The 22,734-nt window shown below is 51.0% G+C and overlaps 1 protein-coding gene across 16 annotated transcripts in view; it reads right to left on the minus strand.

Moving 5' to 3' along the window:
- Window positions 1–21,768: 21,768 nt before the first annotated feature.
- ACTR3B (actin related protein 3B) overlaps window positions 21,769–22,734 on the minus strand; it is an 86,435-nt gene continuing 85,469 nt past the window's right edge. For 11 of the 16 annotated variants that reach the window (XM_073238175.1, XM_073238163.1, XM_073238160.1 and 8 more), the window contains one exon: window positions 21,889–22,400. In XM_073238175.1, the coding sequence (XP_073094276.1) occupies window positions 22,305–22,400 (96 nt within the window). In that variant the 3' untranslated portion in view covers window positions 21,889–22,304. Of the gene's footprint in view, window positions 22,401–22,734 lie in introns of all 16 variants that reach the window. The other 5 variants (XM_073238168.1, XM_073238166.1, XM_073238165.1 and 2 more) reach the window with 1 other exon arrangement.

Genomic DNA, 22,734 nt, shown 5'->3' on the forward strand with positions numbered 1-22,734 from the left:
CAAACCCATGCGAATGTGCCACAAAATATTGCATGGGACATACTTATGCTAAAAAAAAGAATCAGAAATTTCAGTTTAACTGGGTGCCTTCTAGTTTATCCAGCAATCCAATTTGAAAGCCAACTGGGGCAACACTTGCGGGTTGTAGAAGTAGCTTTAGGGTGCAAGGTACATGAGGAATAGAGATGGGGGAGCCTCAGAGCCAGCCTGGTTCACAAGCAAAACAGAGAACTGAGGTCGAGCCATGTGCTAGAGCTCTGGAGCAGTACTTGACCAGTGTATAATCAATGGAGGTAGGAATAAATGACTTTTCTATTAATAAACATTTTATACCCCTTTATATTCAAAAACAAGTTATTTGTTAAATGCTCTGACTGTAACAATATTTTATCCTATTGGGAACTGATGGTAACAAATTTTTCTATGGACCTACTTTTGCATGAATGGGACTAATAATGTACATTTTGTTCATTATGTCAGGGCATGTGGAAACTGGTGCTGTATTTCTGGGTTGTTCAAATCTTGTCTAAGTACATATTGTGTGTCAGTGCCCCAGGCAGCTTCCCGGCAAACCCATGCCTTAGTCCAAACGTGCACAATATCTCATTACATAGAACATAGCCTCTGTTGTGCTGGGGCGAGATACTGAAAAATATGACTGCAGTGGACTGACGCTGGCTTTCCAAGTCCTTGATCGGTCTGCCCCATCCAGCTTCCTTTCTATCACTAGCCCTGCTTCAAAGATAAGAGTTTTCACCATTCATCCATGGAAGAATGTGAGCACATGTGCCCCTCGCCCACAAAATGATCGAGATATCAATGAGATGCCAGACCTCCCACAGCTGCTGGAGATGAGGATCAGAACTGTTTATTGGAATGATGGAAAACAAAAACAAAAATGAAATGCTAATCCTTAGGACTTTTCAGGTAGACAAAAGTAAAATCGACATTGTTTATTAAGTTGATGCTAGTCGCGAGTACCTCTCCATGCTTGTTTGCTCATCTGTAAAACAGGACAGGACAATAGCAATTCAGAGTTTGGGGGAATTCGTACATGGAAAGCATTCATAAACATGCCTGGTTTAGGAAGTGCTTCAACCAGCTGCACCATTATTATTTAAAAGGCCCCAGATGACATCCAGGGGAAGGTGTTTGCTCCAAGTTTAAACCAAGGTCTGGTCTCCCCCTTTTCCAGGCCGGCTACACAAACGTCAAGAACCCTCCACCAACAAGATCATGGGAAGTTTTTATGCAGTGGCCGAGCGTTTGAAATGGCAGAGCTCCCAGCTGCTAAGGCCAAAGTACCCGTGCAGGCCGTCCGCGCTCGGTTGGCACCGTAGCAGCATGTAGAACATCAACCCGCTCACCGCCTCCATCACCATGGCCTCCGTGCATGTGCGTGCAGGTTGCAGGTGTGCACATGTGCAAGTGTGTGGGTGTGTGCATGCATGCACGTGGTGCGTGTGCATGCGTACGGGTGTGTGAGCACCCTGTCCATGTTCTCCTCTTAGAAGGACACCAGTCATAGTGGACTGGGGCCCACCCTACTCCAGCATGATCTCATCCTAACTAATGACATCTGGACCCTATTTCCAAATAAAGTCACATTCTGAGGTCCTGGAGTTAATACCTCAGCATATGAATGGGGGTCACCATTGAGCCCCTAACAAATGCCTTTGCAGACATGCCCCTCAGCTCACCTCACCCTCTCTGCCAAGGGCCCCCTCTCCCACCTGCCCACCCACCCTGTAGAGGTTGGCCTTTGAAGCCCCTGCTATACACTTGGGGGGCTGTGGTCCCGCAGACAGCCAACCTGGTTTACTTAAATCCTCCTCTTCCGCTGGATGACGCACGGGTCAGCCTCTGTTTCCCCATCCATGAAACGAGAATAAGAATGAGGCCCTGGGGGCGTCTGAGGATCACCAGTCCAGACCCCATGGATCCACCAGTTCAGTGCCCAGTGCCCAGCACACAGCAAACACTCAACAGATTCAGGGCCCGTCGCCCACCCGGGATGAGGATTAAATGGACCCGGGGATGGGCCCAGACACTGTAAATGCTGTGTGAATGCTACCAGTGTTTATTAGAACTATTACGGTTGGATCTTACAAAGCGGAGTACAGGACAATGGCCACCATCAGGACATCTCATGTCGCTGCGAGGCGAGCAGCAAACTCGTGGAAGGCAACGAGGCTGGAGTGAGATGGCAGAGGCAGGGCAAGGAGGCATCACCACGGGCACCAGGCGGCGGGACGCCGAAGGGGACGGGGACCTGCGGACATCAGGCCGCTGGAGGCTGTGGGCGTTTACCAGAGCTCAGCGGCTTAAAGGTGTTCAGGGGACATTTCCCGAGGCTGTGCTTTAGATGCAAAAGCACCGTGCGGCCAGCGGCCCCCAGCCCACATGTTCCTGATTTGTGAGGCGGAGGCACCCAAAGCCCCCCGCTGCTCTCTCCAGGCGCAAGAACTCCCCCTTGGGGCGGGGCTCCTGAGTCCGCTGCTCCCCAAGCTGGCCACGGCCCCTCACTCCCCAAAGGTCAGCAGCCGCGGCCGGTGGGTCGTGAGCACATCCGGGAGCCTCGGGGGGATGCGGCCTGGGTGGGGGCAGGCCCAGCGGCCTCGCGCCCATCGCCTTTCCCTGCTCATCCTCCAAGACACTTCAAAGCGCCTAGAACGCCGGCGGGCCTTAGTGCTGGAGCCGCGGCTCCGACGCTGCGGGTTCACATTTGCTTCAGACACGCTGGCAGATCCCCTTGTCCGCCTTGGGCAACGAGCTCTTCCTGCAAGCTCTTCATGACTTCTTAATTGTCGGAATTTATTTGCTTCATTTCTCTTGTTAGGAAACGTTTAAAAAATTAATCTGCAATCTTGGGCTGCTGTTAATTTTAAAGCACCTCCTCATTTATTGAAGGCATCATTTGTTATTTCCCTCACCCCACAACCTCTGCACGGCGCTGGCCGGCTTGTGGGAGCACATGTGCACCCCGACTGCAAAGGCCTCCCTTCGCTCTCCTGCAGGTGAAAACCCGATGCCCTTGGCCACCACTGACCACTGTCACTGCACATCTAGTCGGCCTGACAAGGTCGCTCAGTGAACTTTAGTGTTGAAAATGGATGGGTGGGCGAGTGGCCCCAGCTGCTCCGGCTTCAAGCCCACAGGCGCTGGGTGATCTGCCCTATGGCCCATGCGCCAGTGCCCCCGCTCCTCCTGCCACTGCACCTTATCGAACTTAGTCAAAGGCTGGAGGTCATGGCGAAGCTGTCCCTGCCTCGGCTACTCCCCGGCTGCCCCCAAAGGGCTCCCAGCCAGGCGTGTGCAAAGCAGGGCTCAGCCCGACCTCCACCACTCTGTGTCCTGTCCGTCCTTTATCCCCTAATGCTAAACACAGGGATTTGGTGTCAGAAGCCCATAAATGTTAATTGAAAAATTAATTACATGGTACCTAATACGAGAACAATCATGTGTTTTATCAGCCAACATCCAGTATCCCCCATAATTAGAAGAGCAACAGGTTCTCTCCCTAGTGCCAGCTGGGAACACACAGCCTCTCCCCGCAGATTCTGATGCCGCGTCTGGGCAGGGGAGGAAAGGCCACTGCCAGCAACAGCCCACAGCGCCCGGCGCTGGGGAGGAGCTGGCGGTGCAGATGCGTCAGTCGGGGCTCTCCAGGGAACAGATCCAGAGACACTGGTTTAAGCCATTGGCTCCCACAGTACAGGGACCAGCAAGTCAGAACTTGTAGGGTTGGCCCACCATCTGCGAGCAGGTAAGAGCTGGTGTTGCCGTCTTGCGCCTGAAATCTGTAGGGCAAGAGGCAGGCTGGGAGCTCAGACAGGATGGCCGCATTACCGTCTTGAGGCTGAATTCCTTCTCTGCAATCCTCAGTGTTTGCCTTCGACTGGCTGGACGTGGCCCACCACATTAGGGAGGGCCATTCCCCTACTTACAGGCAGCTGATTCCAACTTAATCGCGTCTACAGAACACCTCCACAGCAACGTGCACACCAGTGTTTGGGCAAACACCTGATCACCGCACCCTCGCCAAATGGCCACATGGTCAGCCACCACAGGTGCCACAACTCTGCCAAGCATCTCGGAAAGTGCTGCCTCATCTGGGTGCCAGCACCTCCTGCGACCCTTAGAACAAGGCGAGGACCCTCACCTGACAGGTTCTCAGGGGTTCCGCTTTTAAACAGAATACGGAATAAAATGATGTTTTGACCATAGCATTTACAAGTCTTGAGGAATTTTGAAATTCAATCAAAAAGTTCTTTGGGTGCCAAAGAAACATTCAGTAGGCAGCTCTGCTTCCCCTGCTTCTTGGAGGCCCCCCATCACCATTTGTAAAGTCACTAGCGCCTCCTCCCTTATTGTCTAAGAGGAAGGAGAAGGGGTTTTAGAAGTTAATATCCAATATGCACCATAGTTTAATAAGCGGAAATAAACCGATTTTCCGTTAAAAGCCAAAAGGCAACAGTTAAACTAAGCAGGCCTTCGCTTGCTGATGGCCCGTAAGCATGGCAACACGTAGATGCAATAAGACTTAATTGGCTTTGTGGAGACTGCACAAAGGAAAAAAACACAGAAACCATTTAGTACCACTAATTAGGATTTGAGAGAGGACCGACCGCTGTAGAACAGATTACCCACTTTCTCATTTTCTAGCCTTTGTGATCAAATTCATGCACCCGGCCTCTCTAGTTAGCCCTAACCCACCCCTCCCTCCGTCACATCTGTGTAATTAGGTCAACCTGCAGATATCCACACGTTTTTAGCCCCTGCTGACTCTCAGTTGGGGGCCAGTCAGCGAACACCTGCTCAGCTTTCTCTCTCCAACTTACAAACATTGCCTTGAGTCTCTCCCCAAAAAGGCTTCCCCAGCCCCTGGAGCCCACATGATCTCACACTGGTCCGGGAGCCCCTGGCCCACGGCGGGTCTGGTGCTTAGACAGCCTTGCGCACAGCCTTGTGTTACTTAGCCTGTCGGGTGGATATCTTGTCTCTGCACCTGAATTGCAAATGTTTACAACAGCAGCTGTACCTTATACCCCATTATTTTGGTCAATAAATGCTCCAAGAACAATGCTCTATATACAGACATCTGACAGATTTTAAGTGTCACTTAATAGTGATTTTACAGGCAGCTGACAAAGCACTTCTACACGTTACCCTACTTGAGCCCCAACAGCAGAGTCCCGCAGGTAACTAGATCCCTGTGGCGTCAACGGGGAGGCCATCAGGGCCTCAGACACACAGACGGCTACTGCCCACACAGGCGGGTCCTTCAGCTCCAAATCTGTTCTTTCCTCCTATCCATGATGCCTTAAATCGCCTTGAGCTCTGAGGGGGTGGGCGGGTGGGTGCGGAGGAGTCAGCATAATAAACCACAGTGCGGCAGCCTGTTACACCTGGTAGAACTGGAAGTGGCCAGACGCTGGCCTGCGGCTCCCTGGGCCCTCCCCACTCTCCTCTCCTCTCCTCTCCGCTTCAGGCACCTCGTGCGCTCCTGTCTGCTCTCCTTACCCTCCTGGGGAAAAACATTTGTCACTTGTCGCACCAGGCCACTATTTCAAGAAGCTAAATGCCTCAACAAGATGTTGGCATTTCAAGTGAGTTATTTCTAATTGTAAAATTTTAAACTTTGATAGACATTCATTCAAAAGTAGGTGGTGTGTACACTTCAAACACACAATGTTGTATGTCAATTGTAAAGCTGGGGGAAAAAACAAAAAAACAAAAACAACGTAGGTAGTCAATTTTGGGAGGTGTCGGTTTGTGAGGGGATAGAGGATGGCTAGGTGCCGCCCAGTGCCCTCCTGGGCTCCTCCTTGCCCCCTGGCCTCCCCAGGTGCACACCGAGCCACACACACCCCTCCACTGCCGGAATGCAATTCAGGCCCACAGGTGCCAGCTGCCACCTGAACCTCCCACGGCTCCTCTTGGGCTGCACCCCCACCCCCTGGGTCAGGCGAGGGAGCACAGTGCCCAGCCCCACTGCCCTGCCAGACTTCACCCTCCCTCCCCTTGATTAACTTCCCAACCATTAAATCAGCAGCCTTCCCGCAGTAACCAGGGGTCAGACTTTGCGGGAATTATCAAAGCAAGGTATTACTAGCCCCCAGGGCTGTGGCTCTCTCTCCTTACCCTTCCCTGCTCCTCTCTCTAATCCTCTGGGCAGGGTTTTTCAAATCCAGATGTGCACACAAATCATCCAGGAACCTGCTAAAATGAGGATTCACCTGGTCTGGGGTGGGACCTGGGCATCCACATTTCTTCAAGGCCTGGAGAGAAGTCAGTGCTACTGGTCCAGGGCACCCTGAGTGGCAGAGATTGTCTTCTCTGGACAGTCTTGTTCAGGGTCAACTCTTTTATTCTGGGCTCATAACCAAAAGCTTTTGGGAAACTGCATCTTTTTATTTATTTCCTCTCTCAACTTTCAAGCCCCCTAGCTACTGGAACCATTAGAGAATTTAAAAGCATGAATGCATACAGAGATGATATTAACCAAGTTAGATGCCAGCACAGAGCTGCTGACCACTGGCTACTGGCACTGACTGGTGAGGTCACAGAACACAGCCGTGACCATGGACCCGGTTACAGGCTGAATGCACCCCCCCAAGGAGATAGGCTGAAGTCCTAACTCCCAGTAACCAAGAATGTGACCTTATTCAGAAGGAAATAGAATCACTGCAGATGAAATTAAGATGTAAATTAAGATGACATCATCCTGGAGTAGGTGAGCCCTTAACCCACCATGACAGGTGTCCTGAGAGGAGACACGGACCGGAGAATGCCACCTGCGGGTGCACACAGCGGGGGACAAAGGGCAGAGCGTGCAGGACGCAGCCCGAGCCAGGGGCGCCAAGGAGCCCAGCCAGCACAGACACTGCCCTGCCCACCCCTTGCTCTCAGCCATCCGGCCTCCTGAACTGAGAGAGAACAGGTTTCTGCTGTTTCTAGGCCCCAGGAAACTAGTACAGGCACTTTGTTTTGTTTGTTCCAAACAGCAGTCAGTGGGGAAGGAGGATAAGGAAGGAGGTTGGTAGTATGAACTTGGGACCAAGGATTCCTCCAGGTTATTTCTACTGGCCGCGTTCCTACTCTCCACGGGCCAGATAAGACAGAACTGGATGTGGTCTCAGGAATAAAAGGCCAGCAGTGAGCACCGTCTGAGAGTGTTCTAGTTCACTGCCTTTCAGTCAAAGACGAGAGCCACAGGCCCCCATAAGCGCACCGTGAGCTAACTGGATGGCTCCTGGGAAAATGGGGTTTAAGGCAGCACACGCGGAATCACAGGGCAGGGGGCCCCAAAGCACGCGGGCCAGGGAACGAGGCTCAGCACTGTGTCCTTGAAGTGATCAGCCCACCTTTTTACAAAGAAATCTATAAGAATTGATCCTTCAACTCAGCTGCCGCAGAGACAGCTCACTGCTGCCCAACACCCACTCTCCTATCCTTCAATAGTAAACCCTGCTTTTAAGCGAGGCCCCCTGCCACCCAGCTAAATGACCACATTTACCACCATCCCTTGCAGTTAGTTCTACAAAATGTCGGATGGTGTCTCTATGAAGTATCTCAAGACCGAGTCGTGCCCTTTTGTCACTTCCTTCATGCTGGCCAGAAACAGGTGTGCCAGCTGGAGCTCCAGCTACCACTTTGGGCCATGAGGACGAGAGCCACATGCTGGGAGGAGCACAGGTCCCCGGGGTCATGGAGATGGAGGGCAGCCATGGGCAGCGCCCCTGTAAGAATAAAACCTGACCTACTAAAACCACTATCAATACAGTTTTCTGTCATGTGCAGTCAAAATAAGTAGATTCTTTTATTTATAAATAAAAACTCCTCTTTATACATCAGCCCAATAAGTATGTGGAGGGGGAAAAACATTAGGCCTTTACACTGAGTATTTTTAAACGACCTCCTCTACCTCTGAAAAGCTTGTTTGTAGATAATTAGATTCATGAAAGGGGAGTATTTTCTTACTTGCCTGACTGGAATCATTACTCACCCAGAAGGAAAGGTTATAGAGGTACTGAAACAGGGCAGTTTACTTTTTTTTTTTTTTAACTGCTCTAACCCTTGGATACACCTCATGTTTCAGTCTGATAGTAAAATTGAGCCTCTGCCCTCAACTGACCTGGGTAGTTTCTGCTCCTGGTTCTTAGTCACTGGATAACATTTTGATTCTAAAATTATTAAAAGAATTTGACCCTTAAAAATTACAATTTAAGTTTGGAAGTAGTGTTGATTCTGCAGGTGCCTCCTGACCAAGGGCCCAGCCATGTCCTTCCCGCGTGACCGTCTCTCTGTCCCTTCTAACTACCCCCGAGGTCACCCCCTCCCCTACATGTGCTTCTTCCAGGGAGAAACTCAATTTGCCTTTAACTGCTTCAGAGACAGAGCCCAGACGCTCCAACACAGGGAACAGCGTGACGTGGCGAGGATCAGACTGGTGACCAGCGAGGGCAGGAAGACAGCTGGGCCATGAGGAGGCCTGGAGTGACCTGGCATGTCAACGGCCTTCTCAAGGCAGGGCAAAAGACACCCCCCGGGGGGCACATCTCCCAGAGGTCACCACCCCCCGGGGGGGGCACATCTCCCAGAGGTCACCACCCCCCGGGGGGCACATCTCCCAGAGGTCACCACCCCCCGGGGGGGCACATCTCCCAGAGGTCACCACCCCCCGGGGGGCACATCTCCCAGAGGTCACTACCCCCCGGGGGGCACATCTCCCAGAGGTCACCACCCCCCGGGGGGGCACATCTCCCAGAGGTCACCACCCCCCGGGGGGCACATCTCCCAGAGGTCACTACCCCCCGGGGGGCACATCTCCCAGAGGTCACTACCCCCCAGGGGGGCACATCTCCCAGAGGTCACTACCCCCCAGGGGGCACATCTCCCAGAGGTCACTACCCCCCAGGGGGGCACATCTCCCAGAGGTCACCACCCCCCAGGGGGGCACATCTCCCAGAGGTCACTACCCCCCAGGGGGCACATCTCCCAGAGGTCACCACCCCCCGGGGGGGCACATCTCCCAAAGGTCACCACCCCCCAGGGGGAGACCCCAGTCACCCTGTGAATGACACCCACAGCTGCAACCACTCGGACACTGTCCATACAATCTTTTTCTAGACCCTCGACACATTTTCACAAAGTTCAAAATTCTTTACTTTCTTACTTGTCTGACACAACCACAAGCTTAAGATGGATAATCAGTTTGCACTCGACTAGAAGTAAAATGAAATTCAGTGGACCCAGAGCAGGTCCATGAACGCGGGGGTCACTGACGCAGCCACTGCACTGGACCCGCTGGTGATCCTACTCAGTCCCCCTTCCTTCCTAATTTGCACTCCCCGCCCCCCACCCCACACACCTAGTTTAGAATAACGGTTCTAAAGAACACCAACCACGTGCTATATCCATCTCTCCAGAGTGCCCAGGAGTCTATGTTGCGAATAAACATGGAATATATTTTAATAAACGTATGACTCCAGAAAAAAGGGCCCTCAGGGCAATACTAATTTCCATTGCCAGGACCTTGGCATGCCTCACAGTCCACTCAATACTGAAACTAATCATGGCCACCATCCACTCACTGCTTAGGACTGGCACTAAACCTGAGGTGCGCGAGCCAGGGCTCCAGCCCAGCTAGGAGGCAAGACGAAGGACGCCCCTGGTTTACGTGCAGTCAAGCGACTTTTCACGAGTTACATTCACACATAGTAGCTTCTCATAGGGGTAGCAGCTTTGTATAGTTCCAAACTCAAACTCTGCCCCCTCTTCCCAATATGACCAACGTTCAGAGCATGACTGCTGCCTTCCACTTACCGCTGCAGCTCAGAAGCCTGTCACTGCCAGACCTGCGGGGAACAGGGGCACCATCTTCCCAGACCCCAGCGGGGGGGCCCTCCTCAGCTCGCAGCCCTAACAGTCTCCCGGCCGCACCCGGCAGCGCCACGCGTATGCGCTTGCCCAGGTGCAGCCTAGCAGCGTAAGCCCAGGCCCAGGCCCAGCTCACCTGTTCACGCTCAGGAAAGGACACCAGCAGAGCTCACCCTCACATTCCAGAAGGGTGCAAAGCCCAGCACACGACAGGACAAACTCTGCCAGTGGGGGACAGGGGACACGGGTAAAGGCTTCCTCCTCCTGGCCAGCGTTCTGAGATGTCTCACACCTGGCAGCCCCGCCTGCCACGGTAGAGGGCTGCCCTCAAGCCTTGGCCTCAGGCCCAGCTCTCTGGGGGGCCCAGACTAAAATAACCTGCCCGCCACACACAGCCTCTGCGGGGCAGATGTGGGTGACTCAGGGGTCCAGCTCAAGAAGAGTAACCTGGGCGGGATTCCTGAGGGTTCTGCTTTCAACTACCAGTTTAGTCTATAGTGGGTCCTTGGTAGTCTGCAGCTTTAGACCACCCAGCACCCAAGCCCTTCCTCTTCCTAACCACACCCAGATTTTCAGAGATCCACCCCTCCCTCCAGTAGCTCCATCCTGGAGGAAATGAGCCCTGCCTTCAGCTGCAGCAGCCGCTAGGATCAGGCCCTGGCTGCAGCCATTGCTCGGGAAAAGCAGAGCTGATTTCTGGGGCGTCTGGCTGCACTTGGACACTGCGGAAACAGGGCCACTCTTCCCAATGGACTGGCAAGTGTGTATGAGGCCTGGAGCCACAGCAGCTATTTTGCTGCCACAAGGGAGTCCAGTCTAAGGATAAGCAGAGCCTGAGGCCTTCAGTCAGCGGAGGTTTGCAAAGACAGCTGGTCACTCCCCCTCAGCTGCTCATGGCGCAGAAGCCGCGGCAGAGATTTGGGAGCCAGCCATCCAGGCCTCTCAGCGCCCACAGTCCTCCTGCTCGGGGTGAAGCCCGCAGTGTGAAATGTCCCCCAGATAACCCCCAGGCTCAAGGCTCAAAGGGCACTTGCCCAAAGAGTCAGAGAGTCACCTAATTCCACACAAAAGCCCACTACTTTTTCTGTCCTGAGAAAACGTCCACTTAGGAGACCTATGTTTGCTTTCTGCAAACGGGTGCCCTTCACTGACCAAGAGCAGTGACAGGTCAACGTGGACACTCGCGGGGAGAGGAGGCAAGGCTGTGCTGATGGGCCAGACCAGCACTGGCATCCTCGGAGGGGTGCTGTCCTTCCTCCTGCTGCCAAGACTCCCAGGGTCCCTCACGCGTCTCCTGGGCCTTTACTTCAGGAGCTTCTCAATCCAACCGTATCACATTCATGGAACGTTTCCCTGCCAGCTTCATGCCACAGCTGGAGAGAAGATGCCCTCTTTCAAGGGTAGTTGATGGGGTCCCTGTGACCACCCTCACTCTGGCACCTGCGAGTTCGGGGGTTCCCAAAACAACATTCACACTGGCAGCTACTGCGGGGTCCCCAAGACCATAATCGCTATGACACTTACCTTCAGGGTCCAGGGTCCCATGACTACCTCAGGTTTGACAACTCACTGAGACCTCTTATATCCGTGGTTATGGTTCACTACAGTCAACAGACAGGTCCAGGGCAGAAGGGGATGGTCAGGAGCCAGGAGAGGCCCCGGTGTGGGGCTCCCATCTGGCCACTGCCAGGGAGCTTGGACAGTGCCAACTCCTCCAGGCGCCCGCGTGTGAGGACTGCCGGTGAGAGACGTTCACCCAAGCCCTGGTGTCAGAGTCCCTGTTGGGCTCGGTCACATAGGCATGACCTTCAGCCGCTTTGGAGGTCAGGCTGATACTGTGTGACCCACGGCCCCACCCACCCTCAACCCCACTGTCAGTGCAGACCATCTGGTGTGGCTCCAGGCTCTTGTCCATCAGGCAGGACATTCCAGGGCTTAGAAATCACCTGCCAGAAGCCTAGGGCAAAGGCCAGAGCTGTCTTTGGGTAGGTTACCCTCTACTGCACAATAAGTAAACAAATAGTGACAAAACAACTGGGTCACACTGGGCACAGAAGACCACCACACTGAGCCCGAGGCCCCTCACAGGCCGCCAGGAGAAGCAGAGGCCCTTCCGGGCAGCCCTGCAGCCACTCTCATTTTTCATTTAAGTGTAAAGGTTTAATGGAGCCACTTAAGAAATTAAAGCATGTTTTTCATCACATAATTGTTTCTCTTTTCCTCTGCTTTCAAGATACCTGAATCAATAAACACCACGGCCCAGACACCCCATGGCACATTCATCCACGAGCTGATCCCCCACCACTGGCCCCTCAGGGAGGAGCAGGCACTGTTCATAATAGGCACCATCACGAAGCCGCAGGAAATCAGGTGTTAGCAGCAGCCACGCTTCGGGGAGGGATGCGGCCGCTGGTAGCCCCTACCAGGAAATTTTCACCCAAGGGGTCCTGCCATCAGTCAACAGTCCCCAAGAGGCCTGGCGGTCAGGAACGGAAGCCCTGAGGCAGCGGGGCAGAGGCCAGAAAAGGTGACCCCGCTGCAGTGATGCTTCGTGCGGAAGTGTAGCCGGAGCTGAGCCTTCCACACCTGTACACTTCAGAAGCCAAGAAAAGTAGGCTGGGTGCTCAGGGAAAGAGAAGGAAGCCATTCTCCCCAGGACCCAGACACCCAATCCTCAGAGACACACATGCTCCCCGCTTGTGCACACAGCCCTGCAGGCTGGCAGAGCTCTGGCTGCATTCCTAGGAGCTGCATTCCAGGAATCGTGCTAAGCCCTCTACAGGTGCTCCCACTTCTACCCCCCCACCCACCCACAGGAATGCACCTTTGCTCTTTACCAGGTATGGAAACGGATGCAGAGAGACTGGGTAACGTGCCCGGAGGGGCCCCACTGTGGCTTCAGCCCACCCAGGGGCACCTGGGGCACCATCGCATTGTCTCCAAGGAACCCAAGGGCCTGTGTGGCTGACACAGTAATGTGTGTTCAGGGATCCTGTTATGGGTTGAATTGCCTCCCTGAAAATTCCTACCTTGGAGTCCTAATCCCCCGTATGTCAGAGTGCCACCTTATTTGGAAGCAGGGTCACTGCAGATGTAACAGTTGAGTAGGGGTCATAGCGGAGTAGGGCGGCCCTAATTCTGTATGACTGGTGTCCTTATAAAGGGAGAATGTGACACCCACAGGTGCAGAGGGGGAACATGGTGCCATAGGGGGACTGGACCTCTGCAGCCACACCCCAGGGGGCTGCCACATGCCGGGGGTGAGGCCAGAGTGGTATCCTTCCCAGCTCTGTGGGAACCTGGTCAGGCCGACACCTTGATCTTGGACCTCCGGCCCTGGACTGAGACCATGAATGTCTGTGGTCTAAGCCACCCTCCTTGTGCTCCTTTGTTCTGGCAGCGCTAGAAGGCTAATCCAGGCCCCGCGGACTGTTCCTGGGTTTTCCCGGCACTGTCATGACTCCCAGGGCAGGGTCACGGGAGTAGGCCCCGGCATACCCACTGACTCGACCTGACGCCCCCGGGGCCAGGCTGCACGCCGGGAGCGAGCGGGGACTGGGCCGGCCAGCAGGCCGTCTGAGGCTCTTCCCATTGCCCCACAAGGCCGTGGCCAGGAACCCCGGTTCTCCCGGGGAGGAACGTGCTATGCGGCAGGAACGCTCTGAGAGCCTCACTCGGCAGCAGGACCCGGGCCCTCGGACTGGGCAGGCAGCCTCGTGCTCTGGCCGTCCACACACGGCTCAGAATTTGGTTTTCCCATCTGAGAGACTAAATATATGAACAAACAACAGCCAGACGCAATGTGACAACAGGGCTCTGACCCCCACAACCCGCAGCGACCCGCCCAGGAAGCCAAGCCCAGCACAGCGGCCTCATCAGCACGGACAGCCAGTGCCCCGGTTCCTGCCCCGCTGCCGACCCGGGACCGTCCAGGGAGAGCTGAATGTGCTCCCCAGACAGCCCCTGCCCTTTAGCTGCCCGCTCCCCCACCCGCACCACCCCAGCCGGGGCCTGCCTCGGACGCCGAGGGGCGCAGGCTGCTCCCTCAGGACTAACAGCCTTGGCTGTTTGCATTTGGTTCTTCATTTATTTCCAAACAACAAAGTTTTGTCTTCTTTACTACTAATTATTTTTCCAAAAACTACAAGGACAGCAGTTGTCCTCCTTCATTCTCCACCGCACGTTCTGCAGGAGAGACACTGCCACGAAGTGAGCGAGGCGCGGGGGCAAGAGGCCGGCCAGGGGCCAAGAGGCCGGCCAGGGGCCCAGGAGGCAGTGTGGAGCCTCCTTGGCTGGTAACGGACGGGGACCCACCGTTCCGGAGCCGGAAACACCTGAGGACAAACGAAGAACCCTCCCAAAGGCACACAGCTCTGGAGATTAAAACAGAGGAAACAGGGGGTGGGGGGGGGTTCTCAGGAACAAAAGATGCGCCAGCAGAGCGTGACGTCTTTCTTATTTTCATCAAACTCATGAAAGAAGCTTGTTTTTGCTAAAAAACAGAAATGACATGTCACAATGATCACACTCTCAAACCCCATCCAGTGAACACCGTAGGAAAAACCGGCATCCCCGAATCCTTCCTTCAGGGCATTTATATTTGCACTAGAACTCCAATAGATGGAAATTACGTCCTTAAGGAAAAATGTCTGCCTAAACGCAGTCTGAGGAGAGCAACGGGCTGCATGTTCGCGTAGCCTTAGGTGATGGGTATAGTAAGCACAAGAGAAAAATTATAAAAAGAAAACGCCAAGGAGGCCATTTTGCTAATTACAATCTTTCTGCAAAGTATGAAAATGCCCTCTGTAATTTAGTTTCCTTAATTATTTATCACCAATGACCATCAGAAGCACAAGTATCATTTCTCTTCAGCTCAGAGTAAAATAAAACATTATTCCAAAGTAAAAAAAAGCCCTTTTTAAAACCTCAACTCTCTCGCTCTCACTTAACGCAGCCCACCCCGAGCAGGTTGCGGGCGGTCCTCTACCATCTGACAAGCCCCACTCAGGGTCAGCAGCGCCTCCGGGATCCCTCATTAAGATCGCTCTCCCAAACTGTCGCCGGGACCCAGGTGCTTAGGGCTGCTCCTGGCTGGGAGGCTGGCTGTGCCCTGAGCCTTGGATCCCATTCCTGATCAGGGCACAACGCGGCCAAACACAGCCCCACAGAGGAAAAGCTCACCTCTACTCTGAGTTAAGGAATGTGTATTAACACCAGGTTACCCAAACATATCTGACCTTGGAATTTGTTTTTCCTGTCTCTGCTGTACCAAGCACACCACTCAGAAGCAACTGTTTAGTATTAAGCCACAGTTCACTTGTGAGCAGGACAATTCGGTAGGTCTTCTCCACGGGGTCCCTGGTTTGATTCCTGCAGCAAGCCTTATGTATACTGTCCCGTGGACACTGACGGGAATTCTGATCACCATTGGTCACCCCTACTGCATGTCGTCAAGAGGACCTGTAAGTGGGAGGACGGGGAGAGGCAGACTCGCTGGCCTGAGCTCTGAGACTTTGTCACCCCCACAAGTCCATCCCTGATACCGGGGCGAACAGTGACTCTACCCTAGTCAGGCTGGCTCGAACATCGCCTCTGGGTGAGGGACTGAAACAGGTTTAACTCCAGGCGGCATGAACAGCCCGAGGCTTTTGTGAGCAATCACTGTAATGGTAAAGACTTAAGAAGAAAATATATGTTCAGAAATGACACCCCTGTGTGAATGTACCAGTAATTTTTTTTTAAGAAAAAACACAAAAACGATGAAAAACTGTCCTATGGCGTGGTTATTAATCCCTATCAACATTATCCCATTTCCATGTAGCTAATCTCGTAATGTGTCACTGTGAAATCAGAGGCCTCTTTACAGCGTCACAAGTATGTCGACAGTCTCAGGGCACAGGCTCCACCCCCTGCGGGCACACGGATGATGGGGGGGTTAGTGATCAGCAGGGAGCAGAGAGGACGCTCCCACTGACAAGCCTCAGCACAAGTTCTATCGGTTCTTGAAAAGCTACTCAACTGAAACTCAACCCAGACGTGAGCTGCACACCACCAGAAAGTTTACAAAGCTATTAACTCTGCCACAAGGGGACATTCGAGTTACATATGCTGCTGCAGTAACATTTTAATTCAGAGCTGTAATTATATCACACAGAATGTTTTGATTACCTATAAAACTTAATTTATCATGGACGTAAAACCTAATGAACAAATGTTAAAACATACTAATTCAGCTCAAGAAAATGACTGACCATCAAAAATGCAAGTTCAATATATTAGCCTAATTAAGATGAGACATGTCCGTGGAAAATACAGTTAGTCGTATGCGCTTTGAAGCTCACACTGGCTTCTCCACAGCTCAGTCCTCATTATCAGGAGCTCTTTCCCTACAATGTGCTTGCACCCTAAGTTCTCCAGCAGTTCCCAAATGCCACTGATGAGGGGCAATCACAGTAGCTCTTTGTCTACAGGAAATAAAGCAGAGTGCTAAGAATAAAAGACCTACTACTTCGAAATACAGCAAGAGATTATCTTCAGTTTTGAAACTAAAGCTCACCCCACAGCCATCTATTCCACTAAACTTCAAAACATCCCTTCCCTTCCTTCACCTCAAGATCCCAGTACGGGCCATCTGACTTGTGATTCCCTTCGCACACTCCTCATAACCAGAGGAGCCGCAGGGCAGCTTCCTCGTCCAGCTCACGTCCTGTCCTCTTCCTATCTGCTCAGGGACTCGAGAAGCTACAGCTCTGAGTAGAAACTCTGAGGTGTGCCTGCACACATCTGACTGCCACTCTTCTGTTTAAAATCCTTTATACAAGCTTAAGGGCTTTGTTCTTAAAAAGAAAGACCAAAATTCGTAATCCAGCCCCCTGTTGGGCATTCCTGTCAGCGAAGCATTTGAAATTGCTGTTTCAACCTCTTTCTGCACTGCTTCTCTCTGCGCCCCCGCCCTGGCTGGCCTCTAGCACTCCCCGTTATTTCAGTGGGAGGTCACTTGCTTGAGGGCTGCACACCACGCCCTCCACACACTCCCACCCTCGTTCAGGGCCTGTTTCAGCACACCCTGCAGGGCTTTCTCTCACAGCCTTTCACAATCTGTAACTAGATGTGATTACCGGATTCACGTCCACCTCTCCCTCTAGCAGGGTCACTCCGTGTCAGCCAGCAAGGGCCTCAGGCAGGTACACCCTGGCTCACAGGCACTTAGCAAGTGTGTGTTCAGGACTTATTAGCACAGTACCCAGAACTCAGCAAGCATTCAACAAATGATGACTTTTCCAGGTTTACAAAATAAAACAAAACGAGGCAAGAAGGATCAATCACACAAATCCAGAGTGTGGTTTCTGCAGACACAATCTGCCCCCTGGCGTTGTGCAGCGATAGCAGTACCACACCTAGCATCCAATTTCCCTCACATGACAACTTCCTCACCGCCACCCTCACATCTCATCTTTCCGCCAATCCTTACTCAACACCGTAGGATCCCATGAACACTGGCCCCACGGCCCACACTGCTGTCATCTCAGCAGCTAAAGCAAAGGAAACAGACTGACCGAGAAACTGATACTAACAAGAACTAGAACAAACCGACAAAGAAGCCGAGTCTGAACAGGATTCAGGGGGCCTTTTCTCCACTTAACCCCCAAGCCTGCTACGCAGTTATGAGCAGATGACAGAGGGCACCTCAGCAACCACTGCGCCGTCTGGTCACCACAGCCAATCACAAGCGAGAGGCAGGAAAGACCACTCCAGCCCAAGCTATGTGGATGGGAAACCGTTCAAGTTACCTGCAGCAGGCACTGATGTAGCCAGAAGTGAGTTAAATGGAGCTCTGCTCAAATAGCAGCGGATCTGAGCCCGGAATACTGAAAATACAGCCAATGCTATATCATGTACATTTTATTTGACATCATAAACCCTTAGGTGTATAATTCATTTTTAAATAATTTAAAGCTACATTCCTCTTATAAATTACAAAATTTTATAACTCTTACTAGCAGATACTATTAACTTAATATATACATGACTACAAACACATACATAACCAGAAATAATCCTTAGCACCACAAGCTAAACACAGAAGGGGAAAACCTGAGGTCAGCCTGCAGGGAATAATAGCCAGCCGGCTTTTGAGACATCATACAGGGTAGAAAGAACTAGTATTTTAACATGAGAAAAATCTCTCCATGATGCCAATATCGAGCTACAGTTTCCTTTCTCCTTTTAAAAAAGATTTATTTCCATCTGCCCAAGTGAAATTGATGTAATTGCCAATTAGAGACCCACACAATTATTTTGCCAATCAATTTATATTTCTATTTTAAAAGCCTGACAGTTACTTTTAAAAGAAACATTATGAAATATTCTTCAATTAGGTAAAGAATTATTTAACAGATAAATATTCTTAATGGGGCTCTCTTGTGGTTTTAAATAAGCTGAGCACTTGATTAACCACACAGGCTCGTCTGGCACAATCGTAATTTTTACAAATGAGATGAAATGGAGGGATCATAGAGAATGAATTAATCACAAAACGATCGGTGCCTCAGTCACACCAGAGCTCATCATTCCTGTCAGTTTAAGTTGAAGAATGAACTGGCCACCACTGCCACAGACTGTACTTGCGTCTTCAGGGTTCCACGGGGTGATTCCTTCCCCTGTGCACACTGCAGACAGTAAGCACAGCGGAGGGAAGCCCACTCACACAACATGTGCTACAGCATTAACACAGCCACCCTTCAGGTAGAGGGGACACCTACCAGAGTCACAATTTAAGAGCTGGATTTTTATATCATTAAAAGTCTTAAGTAAGGATAGATAATAACCCAAACCCTGAAAAACTGGCTCTCATCTAAGGTTACTCAAACATGTAACACTTCTCAGCATAAAGCACACTGCCTGGGAAAGCAGGAATGGAGTCTTTGTGTGAATAGGAATTTAATTCTGTATTTACTGGGCACCGACCATGTGTCAGGCATTGCAAAGGTCCCAGGGACACAAAAATCAGTCCCCTATTTTTAAAGTCCTCAGTCTGGTGGGGGACATAGGGCCCAACTGGTGCACGACCCAATGTGGGAGGCCAAAGGGCCTTCACATAGATGTGGTGCTAGAGATGAAGGTGGACCGCCAAGGTCGGAGCACTTCGGAACACCTCTGGGGCTGGGCACTTCAGGATGCTACCCACCATCCTGTGATTATCAAAATCCCAGTGTGCGTTCAACCACAGCGCACCTATGGAACATGCACAACCCGAAGTACAGACATCCTGGCATTGCTGACAGAAGGACGCCTCCCAGCGTGGACCTGGGGCAGGCTGCCGCTGTGCAGGTGACACAGGGTGGCTCTCACTTATTACATGGAGCATAAAAGTGGTTCAATTCTATCAGCAATATAATGAAAAGGCTTAGGGATGTTTAAATTCTACAACTACATACTAATATCATCTTTTTAAGTATTTTCTTACTGAAAGCCCTAAAAGCCATTTCGTTCATGGACCTAAAATCTCTTTTCCCCCACCAAAACTATTATTTAATGCAAGTTGGGTAAGTAGGGCTTCTCAGGACACAGCCATTGTTTTATAATAGCATAATAATGGCTAACATGTATTGAAAACTTACTATGGGCCAATCGTGGCTCTGGTGTCCAGATTAACAGCTCTTTTATCTTACCTGCCTTGTAACATACAGTAAGGTCAGTGCACCTGACTAAACATATATTGGCAAAGCATTATGAAGAAAATGAAATTTATTCGAAATCAAAACATGCTTTATCAGTAGCTTCCCATCAACTCCAGTAACACTTCACTCATCAGTATAATTACGATCTGGTGCTAATTTGAAGTATGCATGCTTTCTGACAATTACTCACATAACCAAGCATTCTTCCTTCTCACAGAGTGACCAGTGCACACTGCAGAATGACAGCTCATTTCTACGTACAGTATCTGGCAGATACATTGAAAAGACAAAAAGTTACAGTAACTCAAATCTACTAACAGCAACAGGGCCACCGCAATTGTCAGACAGATAAGGAAACAGGATAAGAAATCATTTGCTTAAGGCAACGGCCAGAATTCAGATTCAGATCCTTCCGACTTAAAAGCTTTCCTTCTGCTCACCAGGGTTTTCAGGCCCAGCTACAGGCTGGCATCACCTACAGAGCTTAAAAACGAGAGGTGACAATGGTGCCTCCCCTGTTCCTGCCCCACTGGCCAGCCTGATTCACTTCATCTGGGACAAGTCTCAGCTGACGCTGAGCCCCTGCACCCTGACAGCCATGTCCTCGTGTATCATTCTGTCCCATAAACTGTTTGCTTAGAAAGAAATACTCTGATCAAGATCCTGTAAACCAACAAACATAACTACACTCTCAAAGATCATCTCGTCCCGAACAAGGACAATGGAAGCTTTCCAAGTTCTGTGGTGTGAGAACAGGCTATGTCAGTTCTCGGTTAGCCGGTGCTGCTAATAAGGGACTCCTGACACAGGGTCATTTGAGGGGAGGCCCAAATCAGGAAGCAAGCACAACACCTCTGAAGCCCATTACCAGTATCGATGCACAGGAGCCTGTTATTCTAGGAGTTTGGGGGAAATGCACCTGCTGAAAGCACCTGACCAAGTTAAAAAAAAAAAAAACATGGAGACACAGAACACAGTGGTAGAAATAGCACACTGTGAAAAGCACAAAGCACATTTACATTGCTGGCCAAGGGCCCAGGTGGCAGGACAGACTGAGAGGGTAAGTCTGGGCGGAGCCTCCGGGCAGGCACCACAGTTCACGAGCAGAACGAGAAGACGGACGTGGTGTCAGAAGCAAGCACTCTTGCTGCCACATGTAGGAGGCATGGGTGTGCCAGAGACAGAGACCCACCCTGAACTTGTTGCAATGAGGTGGCTGAAAGACCATGAGAGACCAGAAGAGTCCAGTGACCCTGAGCAGTGGCAACCCCCAGAGGGAAAGCAGAGAAGCGGTCTGTCTGCACAAGGAAAGAACCAAGTGGTCTGAGATGCTCCATGGAGAGACGGAGAGTCTGGGGTCCCTGACAATCAGGAAACCATGGCAGGGACTGCCCACAGCATGGGAAACCCACATTTTACCATACAGTGTGGAGAATTTATTTAAGTATTCCCAAACTGGTTTTTGAACTTACATAATAAAACCAAATGTTTCTTTACAAAGACAAATTTCAGAGAATAAAACATACTTCAGGACTTAGAATACCATAGAAGTTTAAAAAGTAACTTAAGTGTTAAATGAAGAATCGAATAAAACTAAATCTCTTAATTTAGCAAATTACCTTTCAAGTTGGCAACTACTCATGGAATGTCAGAGTATTAATGAACCTTAAAGTCATGAATTCTGAATTCCTAGGAGGGACTCTGGAAAGCATTAGGGGCACCCACGCCCCCCACCCCACCACCTCTCTCACATGGCCATCCACCACCACCTCCACGGTGGAGCGGCCACCGCAAGACAGGCAGGCCACGTCATTCTAGGACACCGCCTTGGACAAACGTGGTATGAATCCTCAAGTCCTCCACGGAGATGAAACAGACTTCAGTATTCTTTAGAAGCAGTGGGCACCAAGGGGGGCCGCGGGGAGCAGCTCAGCACAGGGGCCTCCCGAGCCCAGCCGCCTTCATTACAGCCACGCGGGGCAGTGTCTCAGCCCGCACTCACCAGAACCACACCGGCAGCTCCTATGGGACAGTTCCAGAAAATCCAAACAAGAAAACAGACATACATCATTTGTAATAATTCTCATACAATACTGTTTAGTGTTCCAACTTCATGACACTCCAATAAAGTATAATTATTTTCTAGCAAACATGTGGCAAAAGTTTGCTTTTTTGTTGTTTACCTATAAACATATCAGAACATGCCTCACAATTAAAAATGTTTTATTACAGCACTCCATGACACCAATATCTATTCGTGCTTAGGATCAGCCAGTTGTACCAAATACCATAAAATACAAAATGATAGGAAATATAAACATCAATATGTATTTCAAGTCTATAACATTTTATTTACAAAAATAGGCTGGGAGGAAAAGGGTTTACAGCCCCATTCTTTCCAGGTGGAGGGGGTGGGAGGACTACTTTGCTCCACGTTCTAGGTTTTTTTCCCTAACAATTTTTAAAGCTGCAGCTGAATTCCTTCAGAATTATGTTTGTCAACTAGAATCTCGGCAGGGGAGGAGGGGAGAGGGCGGGACAGGGAGGGAGGGAGGAAAGAAGGGGCAGGATCAGCGGCACATAAATGGCTTTTACTGAACTGACGCATGCACTCGGCAACACGAGCACACTTCTCCACACCAGCACCGAGCACCACTCTGTACAGGGGCCGCGGGCTCCGCGCTCTCAAGGACACTTGCTCACTGGCGTGACACCGCTGCAACGATGCCGTCCGGGCGAACACTAGGACATGACCCCAAAGACGGGGTTGTGGCGGCAGATGCTCGGGCCGTACTCCTCGTAGTCCTTCTTGGTGTGGCAGACCTGAAAGAACTCCGGCTACGAGGAGCAACAGAAGGAATATTCCAGAAAGGAAATAAGGTTAAACAAACTATTCAGCCAATGAGAAACTCACCTTCTCCAAACCTCCACTTTTTCTCCAGACTGTCATTGTACATGATTTTGACCCCTTCAAGGGCATGAGCTACTGACTACCTGGGTATTTATTTCATTTTTCACAAAAATTTTCAGCCTCTACTTAAAACCAACTATATGCTCACCCTAAATTAGCACTTCACTAGCTATTCACAAATTTGAGGAGAAAAGAGTAATAATTACTTAAAAAATACACTGGAATCTTAATGCAAAATGTTTTAGGTTATTTTTTGACCTC

Source organism: Manis javanica, chromosome 6 (genome assembly GCF_040802235.1).
Source record: "Manis javanica isolate MJ-LG chromosome 6, MJ_LKY, whole genome shotgun sequence".
Classification (NCBI taxonomy): Eukaryota; Metazoa; Chordata; class Mammalia; order Pholidota; family Manidae; genus Manis; species Manis javanica.